This window comes from Myotis davidii, unplaced genomic scaffold (genome assembly GCF_000327345.1).
Source record: "Myotis davidii unplaced genomic scaffold, ASM32734v1 scaffold238, whole genome shotgun sequence".
Taxonomy (NCBI): Eukaryota; Metazoa; Chordata; class Mammalia; order Chiroptera; family Vespertilionidae; genus Myotis; species Myotis davidii.
Window position 1 is genome coordinate 2,118,055 of NW_006293779.1, and position 11,411 is coordinate 2,129,465.

At 49.4% G+C, this 11,411-nt stretch overlaps 1 protein-coding gene across 1 annotated transcript in view; it reads left to right on the forward strand.

Annotated features, from left to right (window-relative positions):
* The window catches only part of XDH (xanthine dehydrogenase), a 67,428-nt gene that overhangs the window by 9,206 nt on the left and 46,811 nt on the right, over nucleotides 1-11,411 (forward strand). Inside the window, exons 3-6 of the mRNA XM_015566422.1 lie at nucleotides 2,844-2,940; nucleotides 4,208-4,316; nucleotides 8,193-8,319; nucleotides 9,155-9,216. Of these exons, the coding sequence (XP_015421908.1) occupies nucleotides 2,844-2,940; nucleotides 4,208-4,316; nucleotides 8,193-8,319; nucleotides 9,155-9,216 (395 nt within the window). The remainder of the gene's footprint in view (nucleotides 1-2,843; nucleotides 2,941-4,207; nucleotides 4,317-8,192; nucleotides 8,320-9,154; nucleotides 9,217-11,411) is intronic.

An 11,411-nucleotide genomic window follows, 5' to 3' on the forward strand; every position in this document is an offset into this window, starting at 1 on the left:
CCATTTCTTTCATTTGTGACAAGTTTCTTTGTCTCCACATTTTGGCTGCTTCCCTGTGTTGGTTAGAATGGCTTTGTGTGCTAGGTGTCCTATAAGGCCCAGTGGCTCAGCCTCCCTAATTACCTAAGGTGGACACTCTTGGTGCACCCCTTTGTGGGCTGTGTGCACAGTCTTGTTGTACTTAAGTCTTGATTGCTGCTGATATCACTGCGAAGAATTAACCACCAGGCCAATTGGCTGTGAGGACCAGCTGTGTCTACAGTGGAAGAGATGCTGTGCCGGACTTGGTTTACTGGGGCTTTGGTGCTCACTGAGTCTGCCCCTTGAATGTGTCACTTATGGATATGAAGAGTTGTAATCTGGTATGGTCTCACACTGACCACCGGGTACACTGGTTCTTGTATTTCCAAGGAGGTACAAAGTCAGCCACTGCCTGGGACCAACCAGCAGGAACTACAGAGAGATCTTCAGATTCTTCTTCTTTGTATCGGGTTTGGAAGTGCCCAGATGAGGCCCAGCTGTGAAGCAAGGCAGGCTGCTGCTGCTGGCCTTGGGTCTTCTTTTGGGGCTCCCTGACCCAGCTGCCTGTTAGGTTTTAGGCTGAGAAAGGACAGGCCATTCATATATAAAAGCTGCTGTACACAGCTTGGGTGGGGTTGTAAATTGGGTGGGGTAGGGTCTCAGGGAATCTCTAGGGCGGAGCAAACAGCAATGGCTGCCAGTCAGCCCTGCACTGGAGAGGTCCCAGCGCAGGAACAATGACTGCTATGAGTATTTCTGTCTGCAAGAAAGCTGCCCTCATGTTCCTACCCTGATGCCAGACATTCCAGTTTCTTCACATATGTGTCTGGGTCCACCAGAGTCTTGCCCAGAACTGGAGTTCAGAGCAAGCTGGAGCTTGTACCTCCCTCCTGATTAAAAAATCAGTGCACCCAGGTGCCAGCCCATTCCGCCCCTCCACACCTCCTACCGGTCTCAATGGACTTTCTTCTTTACCTCTCTGGTTGTAGTGCTTCCACTCAGCCAGTTTTCCAGTGGTTCTGGATGATAGTTGTTCTGTCTTTTAGTTGTAATTTTGTTGTGGTGGTGAGAGGCATCAAGTACAGGTGTTTACCTATGTTGCCATCTTGGTTCTCTGGAAGATCATTCTTGGCTCTCTGGGAGATCTTTCTTGATGCTCCTTAAGATCTCTTCCAGCGAAGACTCTACTGAAGCCAAGGTTTGACCCTGGGCCTGAAAAACAAGCAGCTCCCATAGGCACTTATTAGCCCTGGCCAGCTTCATGGTCATTCCCACTCAGAGGAGCCAGACTATCCTCAGCCCATCTCTGCCTGAGACCTAAATGGGCTTCCTGGGGAAAGTTTCCAGCTCAGAGAAGGTGGAGAGAAAGTCAGAGGAAGCATTGTGTATGTTGGAGAAGGGAAACCTGAGGTGGGGAACTATGAAGAGGTGCTGCCCATTGTGGAAATGACAGTGCCGGGAGGCTTGGGGAGGGGGCTCCTGACAGGGATTTCAGATTCTGCTCTTCATTTAGTGTGGGGAGGGTACCTGTAAGAGCCCCCCAAACCTTGTTAAGATTTTATTTATTTATTTATTTATTTTAAAATTACAGTTGACATTCAATATTATTTTGGATTGGTTTCAGGTGTACAGCATAGTGGTTAGACAATCACATACTTTATAAAGTGTTCCTCTGCCCCCCTTCCCAATATTCCCAGTGCCTATCTGGCACCATTCATAGTTATTGCAATATTATTGACTGCATTTCCTATGCTGTACTTTACATCCCCATATTTTGTAATGAGCCCTTGTAACGTTTGTTCTTTCAGGGTAGGAAAATATTCTGAGACCCTGGAACAAAAACAATAACAAAAATATAACAGGAGCTGACATTTAATGAACACTTACTATGTCCAGGTGGAGTTCAAGGTGATTTCCGTGGGTTATCTCACTGGTCCCCACAGCAATGCCTCTGGGAGAGGAGGAAGTGAGGTCTGCACATGTTGAGGGACCTTCTCACTCATGCATTCTGGGCAAACATTGGCACAGCCTAAGCTTAGAGCCATGCTCTTCACTTGCTACCTGTACTGGAAGCTCTCCAGGGCTCTGTTGTCAGGACGATGCTCATCCTGATCTCTGTCAACAGACCCCTCTTGTTCCCAGAGGCAGAAATATCCAATGGCTGATCTCAGTGACATATTTGGGGACAACAAAGGATTGTTTGCACACCCACAGAAGTGAGCCTGCAAAGTATCAGATTATTTATTTCTGCAAGTATGTATAAGACATTGGTCCCTGACCTCAAAAATATCTTCATTTTAATTTCCCTTCACATGTCTTATGGATTGGATACTTAAAAGGCCAGGCCCAGCCCTAATTTGGGCGCCTCGATTTCATCAGCCTCAAAGGTTCAGGATAAAAAGCTGGGACTCAGCAAATCCCAGGACAGATCAATGTCTCTCTCTGGGTCTGAGTGACTTCATGGCAGTCACATGGGCGGATGTGACAGCTGCCCATATGCTCAGATTTTGAGGTGCTCAAATCTCTTGCCTAGGGAGAGCACAGGCCTGGGGGGCTATCAGGCCATGCCTGGAAGACCCTGACACCAAGAAAAGTTTCTAGTATTCAAGCCCTAGTCAAGTGCATGGCCCTATCCCTGCCTCCTGGGGTCAGTGCAGCCTCTCTGATGAGGAGGAGGCCGTGTGGATCTGCTGCCTCCCTGGTGGAGGGGTCTGTGTGTGATAGTGGATGGCTCTACACTTGAAGCTCTGCCCAGTACTTCCCAGCTGCCCAGCAAAGCTTTTTTTCTCTGAGTTCATGTTCCTTAACCCTTGACCACTCAGTGGGGCTGAGCGGGACCAAGCTGGGCTGTGGAGAAGGGGGCTGTGGAGCTTGCACCGTGATGCTTTCCAAGTATGATCGCCTCCAGAACAAGATCATGTATCCTTTGCCTGTTGGCTGATTGCCCATGTGAGGACTATGAAGCAGAAGTCAGCTTGTGAGTGAGTGAGCGTGCGAGTGTGTTGTATGTGTGTGTGTGTGCGCACGCGCACACACACATATGACCTTTCTAAAATCCAGTCTCATTTCACATCTCATGAAATCCTTCAATAGGTCTCCATCACCCCCAGGATAAAGTGCGGTCTCTTTGCTCAGCACATGAATCCCTTCACAATATACCCCATCTTTCCTCTCCAGTTTTCTTTCTCTCCATGGATCCAGCACTCCATTCATCAGTGCATCCTAGTCCCTCATGCAGAGACAATTGCAAACAACTAACATTCCATTCCCACTAATTTCTTAGTCTTTGCATAAGCTGTTTTCCAAGTATTTTTGAGTATACCTTCTTCCAGGACTTCTGTACATGGCTCCTTCTGGGAGGCCAAAGATGCACTGCTGTCTTTAGGACTCGGAAAAATACCACCTCCTCCAGGCCTTTCTTGATCTCCTAAACTGTGTTAGGGGCCTTTTGTCTGAGCTAGTCCCATAGTGCTCTGTGCACCGCTCTCCTGAGCACTGATCATAAGATATTTAAATTTCACCTTCACACTGGCTTATATTTTCCTGGTTGACTGCAAATGATTAAAGAACAGAGATTTCATCTTATTCACCGTTACTTATCAGCCCTCAGTAGAGTGCCTGGTATATGACTGGCAATCAATAACTGATCATGTGAATGAATGATGGATAAAGGAATGGATGTAAGCAAGCTCTAAGGGGTTGGTATCTCATGTCCCCTGAGAAATGGGGGAGGTAGACATGGGTGAAAACAGGAAAGCAAAAGTGCTGGAGGTACTGAAATTAAAGAGGTGAAGGAAGGGCCCTACAGAGAGAGGAGCACATGTTGGGCCTGGCACCTGCCAGGAACTTCCCCTTAACTAAGCCTCCAAGGTCGGGCTGAGTAAGAGGCATCTGAAAGTGCCCCTGGCTCCCTTGCTCCAGCTGGGAGAGCATTGGGTGCCCTGCTGCCTGACCCCCAAATGCTGGAGGGTTCAGGCCTCACCTGGGGGTAGTGGGGAGAAAGTGTCCTTTGTCCCTTGGTCAGGGCCTTGGGTGGAGAGGCAAGAACACCTGTAGAAGAGAAAAGGACATAATGTAGAGTGAAAGAAATGACACAGCATCATAAAGTCTCCCAGGCCCTGCACTCAGTCAGGTCCATCCTGATGGCCTGAATGGACAATGGAATGACCTTAATCTGGGGTTGCAGCCACTTTTCTGCCAATGCCTGCCTGGCCCCCATCTGTTCCTTGCACCATGTTGCCGTGACGACTGTGGAAGGGATAGGAAGCACCAAGTCCAGGCTGCATCCCGTGCAGGTAACCAGAGCAAAGGGAGCTCATGACAAAGCTACAGACTTGCTTTGGGTTGTTGGGCTGTCACCCCTGGGCAAAGGAGGCATTATGGCCGGGCCACTTCCCCATCTCCTTAGGGGTCGGGGGTGGGGACTGGGCTGTGAGACAGAAAAAGGAGGAGGCGCCATGCTGCAGCTCTCTCCTGTGGCGGGGCGAACGTAACACTGCATGACTCCAAGGGGACCAAGAGGTCAACTGGATTTGATGGCTGGACAGTCCAGCTGCACCAGAACTGGAGGGAGGGGGGGGGACTTCCTCACCTTGAGCTTGAATATGCCTGGGAAACCCCCTGCCTTCCCAGATTCAAGATTCCAAGTGCTCCGTGTCCCTTGATCAAAAGCCCACCTCTCCCTGCCCCCTCGAGTGGCAATTCCATTGCACCTCTCACCTGCCACCCGCAGATAATACAAATGTGGGCTGCCAGGCCTCCATCCTCACTAAACGCAGGTCAACAAGGCCTGAATAAGAGAACAGAGACATTCGAGGGTCTGACCAAGGCTTTCTTCATGATGCTACCAGACCCCCCAGGAACAGATTGAAACTGGGAACGCTTTTGGGTAGAGTGGGCAGTAGTCTGGGAGGTTTTGTGGAGAGAAGCAGAATGCTCTCAGGTGAAGTGGAACGGAGCACGCGTGGGAGCAGAGCACTGCGGGAAGGAAAGGCCATTACTCCCGGTGCTTTTTGTTTGGGGAAACTGAGGCAGGGAGGTCTTTGGGAGATTACAACCACAGAGGGTGCCAGAGCCACACCCAGGTCTTTGTCCTGCCTTGACCATTTGGGGAGACGAGCTGTCCAGAGCAAGCCGTCCTTGGGCACCGACGTGAATGTGGGAGCCAGGGCCTCTGGTTGAGCAAGCTGGTTATACTCCTTGGGAGGAGCCTCTGGGACCAGCCAGGTGAGGCCAGTGCAGGGTGGGGGTGGTATTGCTCCACCTCTGTGACTTCATTCTTAGCTTAGGCAGGAAAAGGGAAAATTGCTAAACTTGTCCAACCTGAAGGAGATGTGAGAAGGTTCATTAGGGCTTATAATCACCTTTGAGACAAATAGATGAAAGAAAGCATGAACAGTTTTAATACTGAGGTTTTATCTGTATAATTAGGCTAAAACCCTGCCTTTCCAGTGACACAAGTCCTTATTCCCCATGCTCCTATTTTGGCTCCCAGATAAGCTGCAGAGCTAGATTCCACTTTTCCTTGTCTACCCAGTTTTTTATCTTGATATCTATGACACTCCCCTCCCCTCATTCTCCTCCCATCTCCATGCACTGGTCCTTTCTGCTCAGTCCCTGTGGCTGCCGGTCCCCAGGGCTCCTGCCCGGGCCCTTCTCTTCTCCACCTTCACACCCTTCCCATGTGAGTTTAATACCGTCTACATGTGAACAGTTCACATATTTATATCTTCAGCTTTGACCTCTCCTCAGAGGTTAGGTTCAGATTTCCAGCTGCCCACTTGGCATCACTACATGGCGTCTAGTCTCAAATGTAACAAAAGCCCATTCTTTCCCAACTCCTTTCCTCCCCAGTCTGTCTCCATCGGAGACAATGGCAAAAGCATCCATCCACTTGCTCTGCACAAACACCTAGCAGTCACCTTGATGCCTTCTCTTTTACGCCACCCCCACTTCATCCAGAAGTAGTGTTTACTTCCCAATCCTAGAGTGACACCTCCATTTTCTCTGTTTCCCTATTACTGCTTGGTCTGAGCCACTATCCCCTCTTGCCTGATCCTCTGTTTCTATTGTTGCCCCCTACAACCCACTCCCCACCCAACTGCCAGAAGATTCTTTAAAAACATAAATTAGATCTTATCCCATTATGGCTTCCCATCACACCCAGAATAAAAATCTGGGTCCTGACCATGGCTTACGAGGAGCTGTGTGATCTCTTGATGGGGTCCAGCCCCAGCAGGTCCAGGGGTCCCCAAAGGTCTGGACGGAGTCGGCGAAGAAGGAATGACATGGAGGCAGCATTCAGTTGATCAGCAGCCTTGCCAGGATCTCTAGCCACAATCTCCAGCCAAGTCCTGTGTCCATGTTCTCTTGCTAGTTTCTCCAGCCCGGTTCTCCAGGTCCTCCAGCCAAGTTCTGTAGCCATGTTCTCTCACCAGGCTCCCCAGCCAGGCTCGGCCCAGGCTCTCCAGCCAGGCTCGGTCGCCAGGCTCTGTCTAGGCTCTCCAACCAAGCTCCGCAGCCAGGTTCTGTCCAGGATCCCCCGCCATGTTCTTTCCAGCGAAGCTCCTCTGTCTCCAGGCTCTGCGCAGGCTCTGTCCTCCAAGTTCTGTCTCTCGGATCCTCATCTAAGTTCTGAGTCCTGTTGTCTTGTTGCATCTGCATTTATACCAGTTGATTCTAATCCTATCAATCTCTATTCCAAAGGTTAGGGCGTTTCTTATATCCATTCCAGGGAGTAAAGATTATGTACTTAAACATGATTGTTCGTAGTTAAAGTGATTAATTACCCGCCTGGCAGTCAAGAGGTTTTATTCCCTCCCTAACTTCAGGGGAAAATCCCTACCTGGGGAAACAACCTTTCTCAGAGAGGTGACCTTGGTTAAAACACATAGTGCCAAGGTGACCAAACATATTAAGAACAGTATGCCATATATGCCAGGTCCCTTGAAACAGCAAGGATGGACCGGCTCCCGGCAATCTCTGCCAGAATTTCTCTTGTCCCAGCGAGTTCCATCCACACTGACCCTTTAGTCACTCTAGCACACCAGGCTTTGCACATGCTGTTCCTTCTGACTGGAATACACTCTTCCCTGACCCAAATTGTTATTAAATTCAACTTAAAAGTCACCTTTTCAGAGCCACCACTTCTGACCACTTCGAGGAGCCTTACTCACTCAGGGTCCTGCCATCCTGAACTAATTCTTACATAGTGCTGATCTCCTCCTGGAATTTAGGTTTTGTGTGTGTCAGTATTTTTCCTCGTAGGACATGAGCTTCATGAGACCAGAGACTGTATCTCTCTTCTTCACTGTCTGGTCCCCTACCATGCCTGGCACATAATAGTTCCTCAGTAATTATTCATAAAATGAATGAATAGATATGCTAGGCACTGGGGATATAATATTCTAATAATTTTACCTAATGTAAGTGCCAAGAGAGACTCTTAAGAGACATAGTAATAATAATAATAATAATAATAATAATAATAATGTGGAAAATCTCCTTGTAATGAAAATCTTGTAGGTTTGAATGAAAATTTTGTGATAGTCAATGCATATGACATGTTCTATATGATCCATTTCTCAACTCTTAGGTCCCCACTGGATGTCGAGGATTACCACTGGACAGTGGTATTGTAGTTTGGAATAAGATGCATTCAGTTGGTTCTGAACAAAGGCTGGTTGAGGTGGATTGCAGGGTAGTGTAGGTAACAGAAGGTGACACAGCTCTTCCATTCACTGTGTGTGTCTCTGGGTAAATCTCTTAATCTCTGGACCTGCTTCCTCCTCTGCTCAGTGAAGGGAACGGAGGGTGAGAAGATGCTTCTGGCTCTAATAGTCCCTCTTCTCTGAAGGGCCTTTCCTACTAATAGCGAACACTGCTTGAATTCCCACTTGTATGCCAGGTATAATGGTAAGAGTTTTTGTGAATTATCATTGAATCCTCACCACAGGTCTAGAGGAAAGTACCAGGATGAGGGACCTGCAGCTCAGAGAGTCTCGGTGATGTGCCCAAGGCCACAGTTGGCAAGTGGTGGCACTAGGATTTGACTCTGTGCAGTGCCTGCTGCCCACTCTGCCTGTCGATGTGGCCTGGCTTCAGTTGAGTCACGTAGCAAGTCTGAGAGGGGTTCTGCCAACACGGGTGTTCATGTCATCTCTCCCTTTTAGGAGAGAATTGCCAAAAGTCACGGTTCCCAGTGTGGGTTCTGCACCCCCGGCATGGTCATGAGCATGTACACGCTGCTCCGGAACCAGTCTGAGCCCACTGTGGAGGAGATTGAGAATTCCTTCCAAGGTACGGGCCCCAGGAGGTAGGGTGGCAGATGGGGCTCTGAGAGGGTCAGTGCAGGGCCCGAGTGGAAGCCGGGAATGGGCCCGGAGTCGGAGGCACTGCCCTCGGGAGAAGCTCAGCCTACCCGCACGTGTTGGCTAAGATCTGCTGGAGGGCTGGCCTCTCCTAGTTTGAGGAGCACACAGGTGGGTTGGAGACAGCTTGCCTGAGTGTTCATCCTCCCAAGGTGTCTTCTTGCCCTCCTTCTGCACTGGGGTGGGTGGCAGTGGGGAGACCATTTGGAAACTCCACAGGGCCTAGTGATATCACTTCCTTCCATCTCAGCTTTTACCAGGACAGGACTCTGTAGGGCAAAGGCCCATCCGAGAAGGCAGCCAGGATTCTGAGCTCGGGCAGGGATGGCTTCCCACGTTCCCTCGGTACAGGGGCCTAGGAGCCTGGGCCAGGTGTCTGTTTCTCTGAACTGAATAGAGAAGACTCCCCCTTCCATTCACCATTTCAGTTCATCATTTATTCAACCAGTTATATTGAGTCCTATCATGAGCCAGGCACTATACAGGGAACAAGGGTCATTGGATAAAAGACACCATCCCTACTCCAGGGAGTTCATATTCTGAGGGAGAGAGAGTTTCACTCATAAAACAATGACTAGGCACCATAGAAGCACTTAGGGCATTCCAGGAAGTCTTCCTGGAAGAAGCACAAAGGAGGAGGAGGAGGGGCATTCTAGGAAGAGAAAACAGAATGTGCAGAAGGCATCTGAGCCTTGAGCTCAACCAGAGCCCCTCACTTGCCGTGGAGCCTGCACTGACATCGCATCTGTTCCCTTGTCTCACAGGAAACCTGTGCCGCTGCACAGGCTACAGACCCATCCTCCAGGGCTTCCGCACCTTTGCCAGGGTAAGTGGGGGCCCCCAGGACATCAGTGGCCCTGCCCCTGAAGCAGCAACACCCTGAAATCACAGTTGGGAGGGATGCCAAGGGCCTCTCATTACAGAGAAGAGAAATAAGATGGCCAGATGGCAGGTCCTCCCACTGTGGCTACCTGGGGAATTGGTTCCTAGAAGAGGCATGTTGCCCAAGAACTAATTTCCTCCAGGGCGTCTAGGCTTGGCAGCTTTCCTTGGAGACCGGTCTGCTCAGGCCACAGTACAGGTGCTGAATGACTGCACACCCAGGTGCCTCGTCCTTTCCTCTCCTGGCTGCCTTCTGAAGTTGGCCCTCTGCTGGGCTGATGAAACTGCTAATCAAATCGCTAGTTTGCGAAGCCCTGCAGTGTTCACAGAATGCTGAGTGAGAAGCCACAGCCAGGTGTGTGGGCATCGCTTATATAAACACAGGTACACAGCTGCCACCTGGCAAGGAGGACACACAGCTGGCCTCTCCTGTCTTGCCTTAATATCCTTAGATTTTACCTGATTCTCCAACTGGGTCAGGTTGATCCTGACCCTAGTCACACACCTCCTCTCAGTGTCATTCAGGGTTGATGGTAGAGACAGCTTTTTGCTGACCTGTTGGGTAAGTGCATTACAAAAAGGAGAGTTTCATGCAAATAATTCACAGGGGTGGAGATGGAAGTGGGGCTCATAAGGATGGGACACCACACCCTGAGAGAAATTAGGAGGTGTGGGTTCTGAGAAAAATGATTGAAAGCTCAGACCTAGAGTTTGCAGACCTGGGTTCAAATTCCATTTCATTACTTAACTGATTCATGGCATTGGGCAAATGGCCTTGTTTCTAGAATGTGGATTATAATAATACCTACCTTGTCATGAATGTTGAAAGTACCTCTTGCAAAGTCCTCAGAACAAGGCTGGGCAGATCTTAAGTATTCAGTAAGTGGCAGCTATAAATCACCATGCTGGTCCATTTCTTCCATGACTTAATACTTGATCTTTACAAATGGTGCAGGCTTCTTTGAGAACCAGGAATTGTTAATCTTGTCCATGAATGTATTTCATAGGCGGCTGCTCAAAGAGGAACAATTTAGCCAGCCCTCCTAGTTTCTCAAAAGAGAAGGGCTTTTGAGTGTAGCTGATAATTATGCTCCTTTGGAGGGTCGAACTGGGTCCTGTTTCCAGTGTTTGGCGGTGCATCCCTCTGTCCAGCTGCTGGTCAGTGTGGAGCTGAGCTGAGCTGAGCTGAGTTCTCTGAGCAGCCAACATGGCCTGCACACAGTGTCCTTGGAAGCTCATGTGCATTACTCCTTAGAGACCCCCAGCCTTTATTCAGAGCCTTTTCACTCTTTTTTTAAAAAAATATCCTCACCTGAGAAATGGGGATATTTTTTTCCATTGATATTTAGAGTGAGTGGAAGGGAGGGGAAAAGGGGGAGAGAGAGAGAGGGAGAGGGAGAGGGAGAGGGAGAGGGAGAGACATCAATGATGAGAGAGAGAGAAGAAACTTTGACATGAGAGACACATATCAATTGGTTGCCTCTTGTTAGCACCCTGTCCAAGGCTGGGGATTGAACCTGCAGCCGAAGTGTGTGCTCTTGACCAGAATTGAACCAGTGACCCTTTGGTCTGTGGGTCCCATGCTCTAACCACTGAGCAAACCTACCGGACAGAGCCTTTTCACTCCTGTTTTACACACAGTTCTAACAGACCTGGCTATCTTGTCTTCACGCCCATGGCACATACTAGAAAAGGGTGAGGAGCATGTTCTAGAGGGAGGCACACCGTTCCCAGTGAGAAATGACAGTGTCCATCCAGCAGCAAGCAAGGAAGGGAAGGAACCATAAAAACCACCCTGAGCTCAGTGTCTCAGCCTCCTGAGAAAAGTGGAAATCCCTGCAGGGGGAAAGCAGTCTTATCCGGCCTCAGTAGACCTTGAGGGCAGTGACACATTGTCCATCGCAATTGTTTATGTCATAAGAACGCCAATGAATTATCAAGAACAAAGATTTAAGAAAGAATGTGTTGGCATTCAATGCCCGGGAAAAATGTGCGTCTGTGAAATACATCCTTCCCACCAGCACTGGGTGCCCCTCACTTCACTCGGGACCTGGTGACTCCCTGCATCACTCCTTCTCTGAGAAGGAAGATGAGAAGAGGCATTATAGGAACCCACCTTCCTCCCTCCCTCCCTCCCTC